This window comes from Juglans regia, chromosome 8 (assembly GCF_001411555.2).
Source record: "Juglans regia cultivar Chandler chromosome 8, Walnut 2.0, whole genome shotgun sequence".
In the NCBI taxonomy this organism is placed as follows: Eukaryota; Viridiplantae; Streptophyta; class Magnoliopsida; order Fagales; family Juglandaceae; genus Juglans; species Juglans regia.
In genome coordinates this window covers 13,781,601-13,802,084 of record NC_049908.1, presented here as the reverse complement: position 1 = coordinate 13,802,084, position 20,484 = coordinate 13,781,601, and the positions used below count along the sequence as shown (strand labels likewise).

The 20,484-nt window shown below is 39.1% G+C and overlaps 1 protein-coding gene across 1 annotated transcript; it reads left to right on the top strand.

The window, feature by feature from the left end:
• The first annotated feature begins 17,102 nt into the window (after nucleotides 1–17,102).
• LOC108980188 (uncharacterized mitochondrial protein AtMg00310-like) lies at nucleotides 17,103–17,735 on the top strand. Its single transcript, XM_018951039.2, has one exon. The coding sequence runs from the start codon at nucleotides 17,103–17,105 to the stop codon at nucleotides 17,733–17,735; it is 633 nt and encodes a 210-aa protein (XP_018806584.2).
• The last annotated feature ends 2,749 nt before the right edge of the window (nucleotides 17,736–20,484 follow it).

Below are 20,484 nucleotides of genomic sequence, written 5' to 3'. Positions count from 1 at the left end.
AGAACATCGAGCCTTTTCCCCACTTATCATCTTTTGAGGATCGCGCCAGTGCAAGGGGATAGACCACTTTCCAAGGGCAAGTGGAAGGAAAAGAAGAGAGTCTTTCCTTGGAAAGATGGAAAATGAGGTAGCGGTGGCCTGCAAAGTGCAGCTAATCCAACTAGGTGAGCAGCACAATGTGGAAGGGTTGCGAGGAGCTAACCCTTGCAGCTTTGCATCTTAGGCTTCGCACCTTAGAACTGCATGGAATTCGAGAGAGCAACAATCTAGAGAGAGAACCCAGCAGAAGCACTGGAGAGGATGAGGAAGGAGAGCTTAAAAGGGGCCAAGGGAAGCGCGAGAAGGGGATGTGGGTTTTTTGGCAGAGTCTGAAAATCACTTTGAAAGTTCAGCTTCTAATTTTAGGGTTTTTTTTTTGTTTTTCCCTTTCTCTGGATTATGGATCAGTCTTTTTATTTACATAATAGCTTGTTTTCATACATGATGGAAGAGTAATTTCGTGACCTAGGTCAAGGGGAACCTTTGGGCAATAGGGTTTTGAGTGGGAGTTTTGATTTCTTCTTAGTTTTAATTTGTATTCTCCATGAATCTTCGTCATTCTTACAGACATCGGGATTAGGGTTTCTCTGTGTCTTCTTTGATCCATCGTTGATTGAAGGCACGGTGGATGCTTAAGGGATGCAGACCCTAACCCGAGTTGTATGTTGATTACCAGTTTGATGTGAAATTTGTTGAGATTATTCAGTAAATGTGTTGTTAGAGAGAGTTATAATCATATACATTATCCAAATGCTTTTATCAAGACTGAAATTGCATTTGAAAGTAATTAAGGAATGCAAAACTCCCTAGAATCCCTCTGTATAAAGGTAAACCGAAGCCTAGGTATTTATTTTTTTCTAAAAGCTTTTCAGAACATTGGTCTTGAGTTTTGAATTTGTCCATCTTTATCATTACAGAGAATTCAGTTTCTTTAGTTCTTTTTATTAATTTTAGTGTGCATCCAATCCATCTCATTCGCATCTAGGATTCTCAGAAAAGAAGCAAAAACTATTTGCAACCTCTTGAGTCTTCTGGTATGAACAATTTGGCTTACAAAGTTGCCCAGTGACCATAAGATAGTTACACATCACATATCTCACCTTCTTGCTTCATGTTATTCCAATAAACAATTGCATAGCACTGAATCTACGTTAATCCCTGTGAAATCGACCTTGGGACTCTCATTATACACAAGTAAGACACTTTCTGCACTTGGGAGGTAATTTAAAGGTGGCACTAGTGTCTTAGAGTCGGTTGACACAGGCAAGTAAGCTAGATGTGCCAATCCAGTACATCTGGATGTGTGTGATAGATGATTTGAAACAAGCGAGTCAGCTTGCACATTGGCCGGGTAGGAGTGTGTCCCCGAGTCGAACGGTGAAATGATTGATTGTGGGATTTATATGATGAGATATGATGACTTTTACGTGCTTGAGAAGAGGGGTGGTTCTTTGCCTTTTTGATAAATATGTATACTTGAGATGCACAAAGGGTAATTCCTTATAGGATGATTCCTCGTCATACTTATATACTCATGTTTTATTCAGATGATAGCTCTTCGCCATAACTATGAATGCATGTGTTTTTGCCTAGAGGGTCATTCCTCACCACGCACAAATATATGTGTTCACAGATATTTTACATGAAACTAAGTATTACAATTTCACATGTATTATCTCTCATTATCAGTTTTTTCATAGCTATTTAACCTACTTATGGTTTTATTTATCAGAATAGTAGACTTTGATGCAGAGGTAGCCCCAGGACAGGACCTCGAGGAAGAAGGATCGAACCGTAACGGAAACCTATCTCTATTAATAATTATTTGTTACTTTTGGAAGGTGCACTATTTAGTCAGACCATGAATCATGTTTAGTCTGTTGTACCTGAGCGTAGGAAATGAATGGATGGTACTATGTAATATTATTTGGAAAGTGAAAGTGACATATGGATATTTGTGTTAATGAATGATGCTATTATGGTTTAGACCTCTAGTACAACTAGCATTTAGTCTCTAACTAAACATTTCCTTATGCAATTTTGATTTAAGCGTACAGGCCCATTTTGCTTACACATACAGTTCCTTGTGAAAATTGAACGCCTATTCCCAATCTAAATAGGGGGTGTTGCTAATCAGCTAGCACCCTTGGCACCACGGTGTTATGGGTTGTGTGGCAGGACTTGAGTATGGTGGCACTTAGAGTTCACCGTGATGAGCGACTTACGGGTAACCATGTGATGGGAGAGAGGTGAATTAGCGAGGGCGCTTAATCATATCACGAATGTGATGCAGCAGTAACATGAACTCTACAAAAAGTTAGATGTAGATACAACAAGTCAATAACCCTAGGGAAGAACAACGAGGGTGCACTTACGAGTGATTTTTGGCCTACCGTTACCCAGGATTATAAGGTAATGAAGGACCTATGAAGGTGGAGAGATGGATTATGGATATCGAGAGAACTTTCAAAGTGTGTGGATGCACCGAAATCAGAAGGTACTATACATGAACAATCTGCTGCAATGGTGCTAGGATCCATGAGAATGATTTCGTGGGAAAGATTCAAGGAGTCTGATGGCCAATACTTTCTCGCCATCGTAAGATAGTAGAAGTTGAAAGACATTGCTAATTTGGTCTAGGGCAGCAAGATGGTAGGACAATATACTGCTAAATGCATGGAGTTGGGAAGGTTTACCCATCACCTTATCTCTATGGAGAGTATGCGAATGGAGCGATTCTAGGATGGATTGCAGATGCATACAAGGATACAAGTGGCTTGTTTGGAGATTAAGGATTTTCAAAATTTGGAACATGTAGCCTCTATCATGGAACAAAGCATCGTAATTCGCTGGCTGTCATGACTACCAAAAATGGAGAACGTTCACAGGCTAGAGAACTTTCATGACTGTTTTAGTATTGCGCGAGTACCTTGTTTGACTTAGGTGCGTCCCAGTCATTCGTATCCACTAATGCAATAGAGGATTTTCGTTGCACTACCAGATAAAGAAGCAATATTCTGCACCAAGATGGTTGTAGATTGTTCCTTAGAAATAGGTGAAGTCATCATAAAGGTAAACCTGATAGCGTTCAACTTATTAGGTTTCGATATTATTCTAGCATGAATTGGTTGTTTAGGCATTTCGCGAGTATTGACTGTAGACAACATACAATAACATTCTAAATGCCTGGAATGGAAGATAGAGTGTTTCGAGGCAGCAAGTTACGATCAATGCCAATAATAATTACCTCACTGCAGTCAAAAAAGGAATTGGCGAGTGGACCCGAAGCTTATTTAGTGAACTTAGTGCCTAAGTTGAAAGAGTCTTGGAAGGTGCAAGGAATACTTGTGGTAGACAAGTTTCCAGCAATATTTGGAGAGTTACCAAAATTTACCCCTCCTAAGAAAATTGAGTTTTCGATTGAATTATAACTCGAAATAATTCTAGTACATAAGACAACTTATAGGACGACCCCAACACAGCTAAATGAACTGAATGGTCAATTACATGAATTATTGACTAAAGGATTTGTTAGGCCGAGTATATCACCATGGGGAGCATCGATACTATTTGTCAGGAAGAAAGATGAGATTTTTAGAATTTGCATTGATTATCAAGAGTTAAATAAGGTGACCGTAAAGAATAGGTATCCCTTACCAAGGATAAATGATTTGTTTGATCAGTTATAGGGAGCCGCAACATTTTTTAAGATTGATCTTAGGTTCAGTTATCACCAATTGAGGATTAAAGAAGGTGACATACTTAATTTTAGATGAGGTGTGGCCATTTCGAGTTTACGGTGATGCCATTTGGGTTAGCTAATGCCCCAATAACATTTATAGACATCATGAATAGCGTATTTAGACCATTCTTGGATATGTCTGTAGTGGTGTTCATAGATGATATCTTAGTGTAACATTCGTCCTTGTGGTGGAACTTTTTATAAAATGATTTTAGAAAAGATGACGAAAATTACCGTTCGATTTGAAACTTTTTGCTTCCATACCCAGGGTGCAAGACTCTACGTTATAAAATAAAATGTGCTTTGAGAATAAAAGAGGCTTACAACAGAAAACATCAATTTTAACAATAAAAAGGCCTCTCATACATTTAACACTCATGCCTAGACTTCCGTGCTTTTTCCCATGGGCCATGTCCATCTTGACGCGTGCTTCTCATTCGGTTCCTGTTGGGGGAGGGGCATGCATAAAAACTAAAATGAGTCGATGACTCGTAAGCATTACTTCATATAGTTAAAATATAATAACATAGGTTTTCATTCATGCATTCTTCATACCATACATACTATACGTACATGTATGCGTGCATTCATTTGAAAACACTAGATAGGGGTTTTCTTTAAAAATGAGCTTTCTTTTTGTAAAACGTTTCTCCCGTTAATGCTTTCATTTCTTTAAGAGTGTGATGCATTCATACGTTCATACACATTCTTTCTTATCACTTACATTGGCCGGTACACACTATTACGCCCCATGTATTGGGTTAACGGTCTTCCTTTGGACCCGGACTCCACCCGTGGCCACGGGTTAGGAATCATTTTTCAGTCAGGGGGTAGCACTAGGTGCACTACCAATATTACTTACCGAACATTGCAATCTGCCCATTCATTCGGTACCCTTTTTCATTAATTCATGTGGCCGTTACGTATTTTCATACATTAAACGTTCATTTCATTCAGTCCATTCTTTTAGTTCAGTCCTTTCATTTCAGTCTAGTCCTTTCCTTTTCAGTCCTTTTCATTTAGCAGTTCATTCATGAAAAAACTTCATTTAAGAGCATGGGCTTAAACATTATCTTTCATGTCATCATTTAAAACATCAGCTCATAGGGACATTTCAACACTAGTTCATAGGGACCTTTTTAAAACACTTTCTTCACGTCGGTCACAACATCAGTTAAAGCTCGAGGCACAAGTCTGGACATTTCTTTTTGTGAAAAAAATGTACAATAGATACAACGTATAATTATCTACTCACATGCATACAATTAATACTTTGGTTGCGTAAAAATAGGCTGCCAAGAAGGGTCATACATACGTATACCTTATACTAAGCATGTTTTCGTAAAACATCTTTTGTGTAGTTTCGTAAAGCATCGTAAAGGAAAAATATTTCATTTTCATTTCATGTCTTTTAGAAAACTCTAGAAGAGTATGAACGTAATACTTACCTGGACTTCATGCTACTTTCATATCATGCAGTCCGTTCATGCGTGTGTCATATGGCAACCTACATGCATACACATAACCTTGACGTCATTCTTTATCTAATACTTAAGCAACTTAAACTAGAAATAGAACTACACTTCACTTGTAACACTCTCCTTCTATCCCGTGCTCTTACGCGTCCTTTACTATGCTAAAACCTTCAAAATCTACTTACGGTCACTACATCTTCCAAACTCAAGGTCTTGCCTTTAGTGCTCATTCATTAAAGTGAACCCATGATTCACCTTAGGATTAAGACACTAAGACCTTCGTCTTACTCTTCATATTGACCACATTCCGACGCATGATTCCGACCGACGGAATCATGCATCCCAATCCTAGACAATACATCTCTCACTACCTCCATGCATCTTAACTCACATTAAATTCTCATTCCCATCCATACCCACGGCTCTAAGCCAACTCTGAGGCTTAAGCACCGTGTAACCATGCTTAGGACAGATTACCGATTATATATGGTGAATGCGTCCGGTACATATGTCTCACCAAATTACGCACGTGCCTTACCCCTTCATCACTTAAGATCAACATATAACACGTTGATCACATACTCGTAAGGAAAAACGCCATACTCCGATACCAACCTTCTCTTAACCCGGCTAACATGACTTTTCATGCTAACAGTCCCTTTTGACAGTTCATCCCAACACTTAACATGACAAGACTCTATTCACAACTATGCCTTACGTCACGTCATATAGCTCGAGACTACGCCCAAGCTACACCGTGACCGTGTCACATCACCTTACATCCCACTACGTCATTTCTATGCCAACCCCTAACTCATCACGAGTACGGTCCCTCACATACTCCTGTCACATCGTGACATCTCGTCACATTCCTGCCATGCCATTCCTACACTAACTCCTCACCCATCACAAGCACGACTGCAAATAACCATGTCACTTCGTGACATTCACCAGTCATGCTTCTATTGCGCACTCATACACTTGTTCTGCTACTTCACCCATACTCTCAGCCACAAGTCAAACACGGTGACACCGGTCATCTCAAACTACAGGCCACGCCATTACTACTTTGGGAAACTGTTCCATAATTTCTGACACTATTCATCACGCTCTACTCCCATTAACCACACAACCATCCTTATCTCTGCGACACGCTAGACGGTGTGTCTCTTTACCTCATGGAGTACACTCCACGTGTACTCCATTCACCCACACTACGACACATCACCACTATGGCACACCTGCCATATGGTGCATCACTCCACTACATGGATAGTACACTCCACGTGTACTCCTCCCATTCCACATTACGCCAGGGGGTATATTTTACATATACTCTCCTTATCCCACACTACGCCACGAGAGTACATACTCTCTTCCCAATCCACACGACGCCACGCCACCATTACAGCATAGTCTACAACACTACTCATCACACTTCCCAACTACGACCAACACTTCACTACACAGAATGCCCAACACTTTACTACACAAAATGCCCAACACTTCACTACATGACACATCACAATTACTGATAGCACAGTCTACAACCTAACCAACCAACCAACTAACATATAACAAAAAAAAAAGGGGAGAGAGGGTTATACCATCGACGGGATAACCCGTGTGTTGCTCGCTGACTGTCACGGTCGATGAAGTTGAAAGGGTGGTACGTGGCTGCTAAACTACGTACGGTGGCTACCCACCATGTATGGTGGCTGTCCACCAAATAAAGTGGCGTTTGGGCTTAAGGCTAGGCTAGGGGAGGCCAAGGGAGGTTGAGGGTGGTCTCATGGTGGCTGGGGTGGCAGAGTACGGAGGAACCATGGGTTTCCAAGGGAAACCCGTGTGCCACAAGGCATGGAAAATAGAGGGAGGCGCGTGAGGGAGAGCCCGTGAGAGAGTGGGCATGCGTGACAGGTAGATCGGGGCTATGGGTGGTTTGTGTAGGCCAATGGTGGCCAGAGGAAGCTTGAGATGGCAGTTGGATGCCGGGGGTGGCAACGTACGACAGTGGACGGGGAGAAACCCGTGCGCGTGAGGGAGAGAGCCCGTGCGTGGGAGGGAGGCTATGGGCCTCGGGCAAAGGGGAGGAGGAAGGGGGAAGGCAGAGGGGGCTCGTGGGGGTGGTCGATGGCCGCGTATGGTGGTGGAAAGGGTTGCGCACTGTGAAACCATGCGTGGGTTGCTATGTTTTGTGACGGGGAAGGTGGCTGCGAGGTGGAGGCTGGGTTCGGTGGTGGGGGCACATCGTCGTGAGAGGAGGCCGTTGGTGGTGGAGTTGAGACCAGGCAGGGCTGAGCTGGGCTGAGGAGAGAACTGGTGAAAGGGAGAGAAGTGTGTGGCGTACGCTGGGGGAGAGGGAGGAGAGAGAGAGAGAAGGAAGGGAAAAGTGAGGGAAAAAGTGAGAGGACTTGAGTATTTAATCCAAACCCTTCATCTTGGGATCCACAAAACGATCTAACCATGGAGGATTAAAACACTGATTTGAAAATGCGTAAACATTAACTTAATTAAAAGCACTGAGAGGAAGTAAGATAGAATATTATTTAAAATAAACTTTAGTTTATAAAATAATATTCCTTTATCATTAATAAAATGATGAAGTCTTATTTAATATCTTCAAAGGAATAAAACCATTTAATTAATCAGAGTTTTCAACATAATTTAAATCTAAAAATATTTTAAATAACTGAAATCATTTTAATAAATGATATTTAAATGATTTCCGACAATTATAATATTTTTGGAACTCTTTAAAAATATTATAATTGTCTTGTTTAAAATCAAGCTTAGTTCAATAACACAGGAAATACCTCATATAAATATTTTTAGTGCATTTAAAACACTGGGAGTACTTTAGAAATCACATAATATCTTTAAAACACGCCATCGAGATTTGACACGCATAACGAGACTCGTAGTCGCTAGAGAGAATGACAGACTGTTACATAATGTATGTCCTTAGAATTTGCTTACGTCAGAAAGAAGGAGCGAGATGTTACATTCTCCCCACCTTTGTACTCGGAATTTGCTTACATCACAAAGAAGGAGCAAGTTGTTACAGTTAGTGTACTCCAAGAATGTTGAGGATCATGCGGATCACCTAAGGTTAGTACAAGGAAAGCTTAAGGAACATTAGTTGTTGACCAAACTCAACAAGGGCGAGTTTTGGTTAGGGGAAGTTAAGTTCCTTGGTCATGTGATATCTAGGGAAATAGTTACAGTAGACCTGAGTAAGATTGAGGCGGTCGTGGATTGGCTGCATCTTACCACGGAACTTAAGGTTAGGAGTTTCTTGGGTTTAGCGAGTTATTACAGGTGTTTCATGAAAGAATTCTCCAAATTATTGAGTTTTCTCACCACATTGACTAGGAAGAATGCCAAATTCATTCGGACCGAGAAGTGTGAGTAAAACTTTGAAGAACTAAAGTGAAGGTTAACCACAACCTCTATGCTAGCATTACCTAAACCTCACAATCCATTCATGGTATATAGTGACGCATCTAAGTACATATTAGGATGTGTTCTAATGCCAGAAGGGAGGGTAGTAGCTTATGCATCTAGGTAATTGAAGGTGCATGAGAAGGACTGTCCTGCTCATGATATGGAGTTAGCAACCATAGTATTTTTCTTCAAAATTTGGGGACATTACTTGTATGGAGAAGCATGTGAAGTGTACACAAATAATGAGAGTTTGAGGCACCTGTTCACCCAGAAGAACTTCAACATGAGACAACGGAGATTTCTGGAGACTATAAGTGACTACTGGTGTTGGATAATGTATCACCTAGGAAAAGCTAATTTAGTTGGTGATGCACTAAGTCGTAAGTCTAGGTCTAAGGATGTAGGAGGTTCCACAAATGTGGATTCACTTCTTGAAGGAACGAGGCAACTATTGATGAAGGACTCACCGCGGTAAGAACTTCTCATTGCGATGTAGGAATTAAGAGTGATTGACTTCGACAAGCTAAAAAGTCAGCAGAGGAAGGATCAAAAGCAACTAGAGATCTGGCGAAGAGACTAAAGAGGGAAAGGACCTTTGCATTTTTGTATGGTCAAGAACTTCTCACCGCAATGCAGGAATTAAGAGTGAGTGACTTCGACAAGCTAAAAAGTCAACAGAGGAAGGATCAAAAGCTACTAGAGATCTGACAAAGAGTTTGAAGAGGGAAAGGACCTTTGCATTTTAGTATGGCCGAGAATGGAACCTTTTATATCAAGGGCAAAGAGTAGTTCCGACTAATTTGAAAATTTTGGAAAGGGTACTAGTCGAAGTTCATTCCTCCCCATACTTGGTACATCTTGGAGGTACAAGGTTTCTGGTGGGAAGGAATGAAATGAGATATCGTCCACTTCTTTGAGAAATGTGCCACGTGTATGAGAGTAAAGGCTGAATATCAGAGACTGACCGAGAATTTACAGCCCCTACGCATTCCATAATGGAAGTGGGAGGACAGAGCTATGGAATTTGTGGTTGGATTATCCCAAACCCCGAATGGTAAGGATGAGATTTTGGTGATCGTAGATAGACTAACCAAGAGTGCCCATTTCTTACCCGTTACGACCACGAACACCTTTAGTAAACTGACTCAATTATATATAAGGGAGATAGTCAGACTTGACGAAGTGCCCAAGACCATAGTCGGATCGAGACCCAAGGTTCACGTCTCATTTTTGTAAAAGTTTGCAATAAATGATGGACACTAAGCTAAGATTCAGTAATGCATACCATCCATAGGCCGACAAACAGTCAGAAAGGACAATCCAGAGATTGGAGGACATTTTGAGAGCATGCGTGTTGGACTTTAAAGGACCATGTGAGAACCACATCCCACTCATCGAATTTGCCTACAACAATAGCTACCAGGCAATAATTCAGAATGTGCCTTACGAGGCATTGTATGTGAGAAAATGTAGATCGCATTTATATTAGGACAAAGTAAGGGAGGCCACAATGATTAGGCTGGAGATCATACAAGAGATGAAGGACCAAGTCAAGCTCATATGGGAAAGGTTGGCCATGACCCAAAGTAGGCAAAAGAATTATGTCGATGTAAGAATGAGAGAGTTGACCTTCAAAGAGGGTGACTAGGTGTATCTCATGGTATCACCCATGAAGGGAGTAAAAAGGTTTGGCTGAGAGGAAAATTAAGCCCATGATATGTTGGACCTTACCACATCTGGAGTGAGTTTGCGAAAGAAAAATTTCAACTCTGCAAGCCATATCATCTAAACTTAGAGGTATGGTCCAAGGCCATGTGAGAGACCCTTACTTCAAACTAGACTAAAGACAAGCCACATGAATTTGCATGACTTGTTCCACCAATCTGTCTCTATCATCCTGCAAAGGGATGGTTGAGACTAAAGGGATCTTATTCAGGCATGCTTGGGGATAGAAGTACTTTAGAAGGATACCTGGTTGTCCCACCCTTTAAAAGAGATTGGAAAAGGGAAAAATCTCATTTTTGAGATTGTAAGCGTTGGAGATTATTTTGAGCCGAAATCTTTAAAGAAAGCAAGTGGATTCAAAGAAAGCAACATAGCGAGCATCGTCAGCACTACGGTAATATTCTTAATAATATTGAGGGAGGTTAGCTTCTAAAATAGTACTGAAAATGTGGGATAAATGTTGTGGGTATGTTGTTAGATTTGACCTTGCATAATCTGTAACTTTTTTCTTTTTTCGTATGAAAATAATATACATCTTCTTCATTATGTTTATGACCTATATTTACACTGTGATTTTGAGATGATAGGTTTGAATGGTTTAGATTGATGATGTTGTGGATTTTCGGGTGCATGAGTCTTGTCGTGTATCAATCATCATGGACGGGTTGAGGAGTCCTCATGCCATTCCTACGACATGTTGTCACAAGTTTCATACAAAGGAGTAAGGGTCCTTGTAATGATTGAGGTGGAACACTTTCGTATTAGTCTAAGTTGATAGACGGGTTGAGAGATTCTCCGGGCATTTCCTGTTTTGTGTCTTTGAGTCAGTTGACCGAGTAGAATAAGTCTGTGAGGAGCACATAGGGAAAGAGGACATACCAACTTTCGAGAATAAAGAGAAGGCAAAGAAAAGTGCCTTTCCTTGGCAAGGGGAAGGCAAAGATGATCTTCCATCATTTGTTTGGTAAAAAATGCAAAGAAGCAGTATGCAAAGTGTAGCTAGTCCAATGGAAAAGTGGTCTGCAAAGTGCATCTAGAAACCTTGGCAAGCACAGGGTGTAACAAAGGGATTTTCACCCGTGCCAAGCGAGCAAGTTTCCATGGAAAGAATGAGGAGCTGAAGAGGCTCGTAGTTCAAAAAAATGTGTCATTCGTACGAAGGTGAGGAAGCTTGGAACTGTAAGGCGGGGAACGAACCTATGGTGAGCAACGATCAAGGATAAGACCCAAGTAGATGTACAAGCTTTCCAGAATAACACAGAAACTCTTAGAGGCAGTATTGTCATATGTAGAAGTCCACACTCCATCTGAAAGGTCACATCTAGAGTTTGCCTGCAGAGAAAAGGCTACAGCACCGTAGACTATACCGTCTGAACCTAGAGATATGATCTTGTGCCACATGGGAGGCCCTCACCCAATGAGAGATTGTGGATTGGACGCAAGGCAAGCTATAAGGATGTGCGTGCCTTGACCTGACAATCTATCTCTATCATCTTGTAATGGGACAACCGAGACCAAATGGGTTCTATTCAAGCATGCCTGGAGTCAGAAGTACATCATAAGAACATATGGTAGTTTTGTGCTATAAATGGATTAAGGTAAAAACCAAAATCTCACTAAGATACTAAGTGTTGAATATTCTTTGAAGCTGTAATCTTCAAAGAAAGCAAGTGACTTCAAGGGTGCGACAGGAAGAGAAGAGGAAGAGCAATATTTGAATATCTTCACTTTGTGATTTTAAGATCTAGACATTTGAATGGCTCGAATTTGTGATGTAGTTATTACTGTTGAGTGTGTTTGTGTGTGAGTCTTACCGTGTGTCAAACATCATGAATAGGTAGACAATCCCTAGCCATTTCTACGACACATTTCTACTAATGTCATATGGGAAATAAAATGCCTCTTAATGACTGGGGTGGAACATTTTCACATTATCCTCACTTGATAGACAAGAAGGAGAATACCCCGGGCGTATCATGTGTGGTGTCTTTGAGTTGGTTAGCCAATTGATGTGTTCTCCGGTGCAACTTGTATATCTTTGTGTGAGATTTGGTGATTTGAAACATCTCTGTGTGAGAACTGATGATTTGAGACATCTCTGGGTGAGATCTGATGGTTTGAAATGTCTCTGTGTGAGATTGGAAGATTTGAAACATTTTTGTGTGAGATTTTATTTGTTATAATTTTATATGATATCATGAGTTTTACATGCTTGAGAAGATGGTGATTCCTCTCCTCGACGATATATATATATATATATATATATATATATATATATATATGGGGCGATTTCTCAAAGGGTGATTTCGTGCCATAACTATGAACACATGTGTTTTACTTAGAGGATGATTCCTCGTCATGCACACTACAGATGTTCACGGCCCTTTTAACATGAAACTGTGCATTATATTATTACGTACATTGTTTGTGGCATCCTGTTCCTCGGTAAAGGACCTTGCGAGGATGCATGGTGCCAAGGGTGCCTGCCTCATGGTAACACCCAATGTTTGAATTAGGTTAGGTGTGCAACGGTCGCAAAGAACTACACAGGTAAGGTAAAGGTATATGGTTCGCAACGGAAAAGTAGTAAAGGTTTAGTCTAAAGGCTAAACATTATAGTACCAAGAGTTTAATTATACACATCTCCAACTATTTAGTTCGTACACCCCCAAATATGGTCGACTAAACAAACTTGGTCCCCTGGATAATATTTATAAATACAGTTTTCATAGGTAGACAAGTTCTACAATAGAAAATAGGCCTACTTGCCTATTGCTCGGGCTGAGTCAGCTCTTCCTCCTTGTATATTACTCTTAGGTCTATTTTTGTGTCAAAATATATGGTTCCGATGCTGAAACCAAAGGCAAGTTAAGCAACAATGACAAGATCACTAATGAGAAACAATGCTCGTGAATATGCAATGAACAATATTCTGCAGTAAAAGCTAGGGTGAATGCATGCATTAGTGCGTGGCATGGAGACACACTCTTAGACAAAAATGCATGTATTTGTAAAACTTGGCAAAAGAATCACCCTCTCAGTAATGCACGTCTACATAAGCATGGTGGGGAATCACCCTCTACAAAAACCTCAATACATATATATCCATCACTTTTCCCCCCTAAGGCGGAGGAGGAACTGTCAAGTCTCCCTTCCCCTCACTTAGACCTGACACCAATTACAAATTGTTGTCGTTCTTTGGAGGTTATCATTCTTTTTAACGTAATGCCTTTAGATTATTTCCACCATGCATTTTGACAAAGAAAAAGAGATCTAGGATCTCCAACACTTATATTAGCTAAAGACAGGATAGAGGAAATTAAGCATAATACCAACATTACAAACTGTTCATATCCTAAACTTTTTTGTGCTACAATTCGAAAGCAAAATAATTTGACAGAAGAAAAAAGCAAAGCAACCACTGCAAGAATCTTCAAAGTCCGATCATGTTAAAGTAAACAAGAAAATAAATTTGGTAAAGGAAAAGAAAGACCACAATTGCAGGAATCCAACGAGCATTCTCATCTCCCAACCCTAAAAAATGGAGGATCATTAAACGAAGAGGGGCACGACGATAAATACCAGTAACCAAAGAGCAAATTGTAAAGAGAGAAAATCGAGGAAAAATCACTCTCTTATTTTCTTCATGTATCCTTGTTCGTGTGAATCTAAGTTGAATTCTCAAATGATGTATTCAAGTAAAACTTAAGGTTGTAAGTAATCTTGCTATTTTAAATAAAAAATAGAATTTCAAAGTAATTGCATACTTGCTTATTGTTACATATTTTACATATTGAGAATTGATATGTATAGTCTTAGAGTATGGAGTCCCCACGTACTTCATTTGAAAAAAATTGATAAATTTCAGACCCACATAAAAAAAGTATTTTTTTAATAATAGTCCATATTTTTTTTCAAAATAAATAAATAGAGACTGCATACTTTTAAGACTGTACATATCATTAGCGGCAAGTAATTTATTAGAAGATAATGAAAGTATAATACAACCAATCTTCATACTCTTTGTTTGTTATGAGACCATAGTAATTTATTAGAACAAGTCATTTTAGTTTTTTCTATTTCGCTAACAAAAGTTTTATAAGCTGATATAAATGCAGGATCAATGTTTCATTGGCGCCTACGTTTTCAACTGGCACAAGCAAATCCCTTATATAAATTCTTATTTCCAGTGCTTATGGCCGTCACAATTCAATTCTCATGGGAATTGATATACGCATAACTGTTAATTACTTTTATACGTACAATACTCTAAAAAAAATATTACTATTTGATGAATTTAAACATATTAAAGAAAAAAGATTAAATAAATTAAACAAAAATTTAGATAATGGTATAAAAATTATGTATTAATTATTAATGGAAAAAGACAAACATGCACACTCATGAAGCACGATTCCCAACATCACCTGAGAATTGATCCCATTGGTTACGGGATGGTGGTCCACCTTTTATACCCTACTGGATCCTCTGAATCCTGCATAGGATTTATTTGTCGGTCTCTGCTACAGCCACATAAGTTTCTTAGAGAGGATCTGACCGAAAGGTAATTTTATTTTTTTATCATTTTTTAAACACTTTAAAACATTTTTTAAACACGTTCTTAATCATTAATTAAAAAAAAATACAATTCTATAAAAATTTTCGTTAAAAACTTTATGTGAAAATATTATTTTCTTTTATTTGTCAGCCATTCTGAAGAAAAGAACTCACCGTTTTCCTTTTAATGTTTTTTCAGGTGATTTTCAGAGGGACCAGTACTACATAATATCTATCGTCGCCCGTACGTCTATCATCGACTTAAAATTGGAAAAAGAAACCAATCAAATATTCTGTGTAGGTTATTTGTTGCATCTTTCTGTATGTAAATGAAATTGTTATCATGTCAAGTAGTACCTCACCTGGACAGGGACAACTCAACCTTTCCTATAATGAGAGAGAGAGAGAGAGAGAGAGAGAGAGAGAGAATTAGTGAATACCCTGTTTGGTCTGGTCTTTTCTGGGTCATGAGGTTTTGTTAATGCCAAGGTTAGGTGGACATATATAGGAGCTAGTGGGGTTTCTTTGTGTGAGGAGTGTAACTTTTTCTTGGTGCGGGACTGCGCGCGGGCAATGACATATATAGGTTTTTTCCTTTTTTATGAGCGATGACTTATACGGGGATGAGAGGGCTGATAATATGGGAGTTCTCAAAAGGTTACAAAATAAGTTGGATTTTTTACTTGATCAGGAAGATGTAGGATGGAAACAAAAGGCTAAACTCATTGGGTCGCACAAGGGGATATAAATTCTAAATTTTATCATGCTTGTGTTAATTAAAGAAGGAGAAATAATTTAATAAAAAAGGTAGTGGATGGGGAAGGTAATATTCTATTGACTAAGGAAGAGATTGCAGTAGGGTTTTGGACTCATTTCTCTTAGGTTTTTCAAACCTCGAATCCCACTAGCAGGTCTATTCAACAGTGTTTGAGTGGAGTAGATCATAGAATTTTTCTGGACATGAGGGAATAGTTGGAAAGAGAATTCACAAGCGAAGATGTTGAAGCAGCTTTAAAACAAATGTCTCCCTCTAAATCTCCAGGGCCAGATGGTTTTAGTGCATGGTTTTTCTAGGATCATTGGGGAATTGTTGGCTCTGATGTGGTCCATGCTGTACTTGATTTTCTCAGCAGTGGGGATTATGCCTTGAGGTTTGAATCACATTCTCATTGCTTTGGTTCCCAAGGTTAATAATTCTCCCAAAACAGTTCATGAATACAGACCTATTAGTCTTTGCAATGTGTGGTATAAACTTATTTCTAAGGTTTTGGCTAATAGGCTTAAACTAGTGTTGTAAAAAATGCTCTCTTGGAACCAATGTGATTTCATCCCTGGTAGATTAATTACAGACAACATTATGGTTTCTTATAAACTTATCCATAATATACAGTTTAGACAAAAGGGAAGGGAGAGTAGTATGGCTATCAAATTGGATATGCCTAATGCCTATAACAGGGTGGAATGAGATTTTTTGGAAACTATGATTGAGAAGTTGGGTTTTGGTAAAAAATGGATTAAGCTACTCATGGCTTGTGTTAAATCTATCACTTACTCTGTGATTGTTAATGGAGTTCTAGGTGATGTAATCTTGCCTTCAAAAGGGTTAAGTGAAGGGGATCCACTATACCCTTACTTGTTCTTGATTTGCTGAGGGACTTAAGTGTTTTGTTGCAACAAGCTGAATTGAGGGGCCTCATTAAAGGAGTGGCAGCATCAAGGGGAGGCATAAGGATCAACCACCTCTTATTTGCTTAGGATTGTGTATTTTTTGTAGGTCTAAGCAGGAGGAATGGTTTTATATTCTCCATTTATTAAAAGTGTATGAAGTTGCTTTGAGACAGACTCTGAACAGACATAAGACTTCAATTCTTTTCAGTTCAAATACTAAAGCTGCTGCAAAAGAGTGTATATCACAACATGTTGAAGGAGTCATCTGTGATAGCTACCATAAATATTTGGGTTTGCTTACAGTGGTAGGAAAATCCAAGCATAACACTTTTCAAGGGCTTAAAGAAAAGATTTGAAGGAGGATAAATAGCTGGAAGTCAACCTTTCTCTCAATTGCAAGAAAGGAAATATTGATTAAAAGTGTGCTGCAGGCCATACCAGCATATACAATGAGTGTATTTCGGTTTCCAAAGATGTTACTTAAAGAGATTGAAACTATGATTGCTAAATTATGGTGGAGCCATAAAAAGGGTGGTAAAGGAATTAATTGGAAGTGTTGGAACAGTCTTGGCACAGAAAAAAGCATGGGAGGGTTAGGATTTCATAACCTAATCTGTTTTAACAGAGCTTTACTTGCTAAACAAGAGTGGAGAATCATTCAAGAGCCTTCTTCATTGATGGCTCAAATTTATAAAGAGAAGTACTTTCCAACAGGCCACTATGTGGATGCAAAACTAGGCTACTGTCCATCTCAAATTTGGAGGAGCATTTGGCCTGTTATGGATTTGGTTAAGGTTGAGTTTGTTTGGAGAGTTGGTAATGGAAAGAGTGTTAAAGTATGGAAAGATAAATGGGTGCCAATCCCTTCCACCTTTCAGATTCAATCACCTATTACCATTTTGGAGCCAAATGCAACAGGGGATGTTCTGATAGATGAGGAGAGTAAGACTTGGAGAAAAGAGCATGTTCATGATGTTTTTAGACAAGAGGAGGCCCACTGTATTTGCAGCATTCCTATCAGGGATAGGGGATGGATGATAAAATTATTTGGGGTTTATCTGACAAGGGGATCTTTTCTATGAAAAATGCTTATTTTGTTGATCTTGTTAAAAAGAAACAAAAGAATGGGGAGTCTTCAAATGGAGATCATGATGAGGGGCTTTGGAGGAAAGTTTGGAAGTTGACAAGCACATGCAAGGTTAAACAATTACTTTGGAAAGCTTTTAATGGAATCTTACCCACCAGATGCAAACTGTATAAGAGAGTGATTGTGGTTAGTCCAAAGTGACTGTTTCTGTGAGACTAGGATTGATGAATGCAAGGTTTGTTCACAATTGCTAGTTGATTAATTAAAAGTCAAACCAAACATTAATTTTCCATGAGAAGCTAGGCATGCAGAATCAAGAAAAATTCTATTTATTATCTTCACATACTATATATTATATTTTTTATTTATTTATTTTCTCTTACCAAACATTTGGTATATGGATGATGTGTAAAGAAAATTCAATACGTGTAAGAATTTTTAAAATTAAAATTAAAATTAAAAGTGTAGTGTGTGGTGTTTAAAAGTGCCAACAAAAACAACCATATTCGATCAAACCATATAGGAATTACGTACGGTTCTATAATTGAATTAAAGTCACCATTGGTAAAGGAAGAAGGAAGTACTGGTGCATGTCTTCTTCGATCAAACAAGATGAAAGGGAACATGGCGGTGCATGATAGGCTTGTGGATGACAATAGATGAGGGTTTTAGGGATTTTAAATCTAGGCCAATGAGGAGCGTGAAATATGGACGAAACTGGCATGGAAAAACTTGGAAAACAAAAAGGCTTGAATAGATGCTAATTGTGGCTAGTCAAAATGAGCTGAAAATTGAACACTCCGTCCAATAAGGCCATGTTTCATTATAAAAGATTTTGAAAATATTTTTGAGATGTATTGATTTTGCGCGAACGTCAAACAGATTGTTCCCTTAAGTGTGGCTTGAGTGACATCACACAGATTGTTCGATCGAGCCTTCGCTCGAGTGTGACTCGAGCGAGCATCACACAGATTGTTCGCTCGAGTGTGGCTCGAGTGGACGTTTATTTATTTATTTTTGTTTTATTTACTTTTAAAACCACAAACATGACTAGATACATATGTTTTTTCCTTTTCAATGTGTTTCCAATTTGTAAATAATTCTGATAACATTTAAAATGACGATTGTTTGTTAGTTGTTTCAAATTATTTGCTCAAATTATGAATGCTACACCATCTCATTCTCACCTTGATGCTCCACAAGAGGATGACGCACAGCCCTTGGCGTCATCAACTGGTACTTCAGGTCGTAGACCCTCATCTAGAGCAGCTACCTCCTGTGCAAGTAGTCGAGTACCATTACTGTGGGTAACTTTGCAGTTGTCATTCAAAGAAGCAAGACTCGTCATTATTAATAGCACATCTTACTGGATTCCAACAGTATAAAATACACAAAGGGCTGGTAGCATGCAGATTAAGAAGCTATCAATCACTCAATACAGTGAGAAGATGTTGAGAGTTGTTCTTGTGGTGATGATCATCACTGATGATATGCCTTTTACCACGGTTGACAAGGCAGACTTCTGCAAATTTGTGCACACTTTAGAGCCACAATTTCCCTTGCCTTCATAGTATACTGTGATGCGCGACTGTTTGAAGAGGCATGCCAAAGAGAAGTCAGCGTTGAAGGAAATGTTTGTCGCCACTGGCTAGAGAGTGTCATTTAAGACTGATACATGTACCTCCATACAGAATGTGAGCTACATGTGTAATACAACCCACTTTATTGATGTGAGTGGATGCTGCAGAAGCGGGTTATCAGCTTCAAAGAAACTGTTGATCACAAGGGCATCCATTGGCAAGGAGATGGATGACTGTATAAAGGATTGAGTGATTAGAAAAGTACTTTGTATCATGGTTGACAATGCTAGTGCGAATGACATTGCCATTGATTGGTTCAAACGGAACACGATAGCAAATGAGGGTATCATTCATGAGAACCAGTTTATTTATGTTCGATGTTGTCCTCATATTATGAACCTCGTACTTTCTGAGGGGTTCAAGGAGGTTGATGAATCCATCATTAAAGTCCAAAACCTAGTGAGATATGTGAGGGCTTCTCCCCAATGGCTCTGCCAGTTTAAGACAATGGTCGAACAACTTGAGATTTCATCTTCCAATAGGTTGCAACTGTACGTTCCGACTCGATGGAACTCTACATAAATGATATTGGATGTAGTGCAAAAGGTATGCTTTGCTGGAGTCAGTTGGGGGGAGAAGGGGCTCAATGCGCCGGACTCAGTTGATTGGGCCAATGTCAGGTATTTTTTTCAATTTTTGAAGTTATTTTACGACATAACTATGCAGATATTTGGGACAAAATATTCTACTACGAACATGTACTTCAAGGAGCTCTTGGGGCTTTATGACCACTTGCAAGAGACTTGTGCTTATATTCTGGGTTTGTTGAATGTAATAGCTATGAGGTTGAAATTCAAATATAATAAATATTGGGGAGATGTGGAGAAGATAAATAGACTATTATTTGTGACTTCGGTCCTTGATCCCCGATATAAGTTGATGATTGTAGAGCATTGGATTAGGAACGTCCTCAATGATGAGGACGCTGAAAAGTTTATTATTAGATCGCTTAAATGTGATATTGATGATATATATAGCCATTACAATAACAGTGGTTAGTCTTCAAGTGAAAGTGGTAGCTCCTCTTGCCCGACCGGCTTGACATCTTCCTGGGATGACACCAATGTACAAAGTTCAAAATTTATTGCGGTTACGATGATATCA

Bases quoted from the DNA above. Each gene is read 5' to 3' on its own strand.
- LOC108980188 (XM_018951039.2), top strand. From the start codon at position 17,103: ATGAGTGTATTTCGGTTTCCAAAGATGTTACTTAAAGAGATTGAAACT.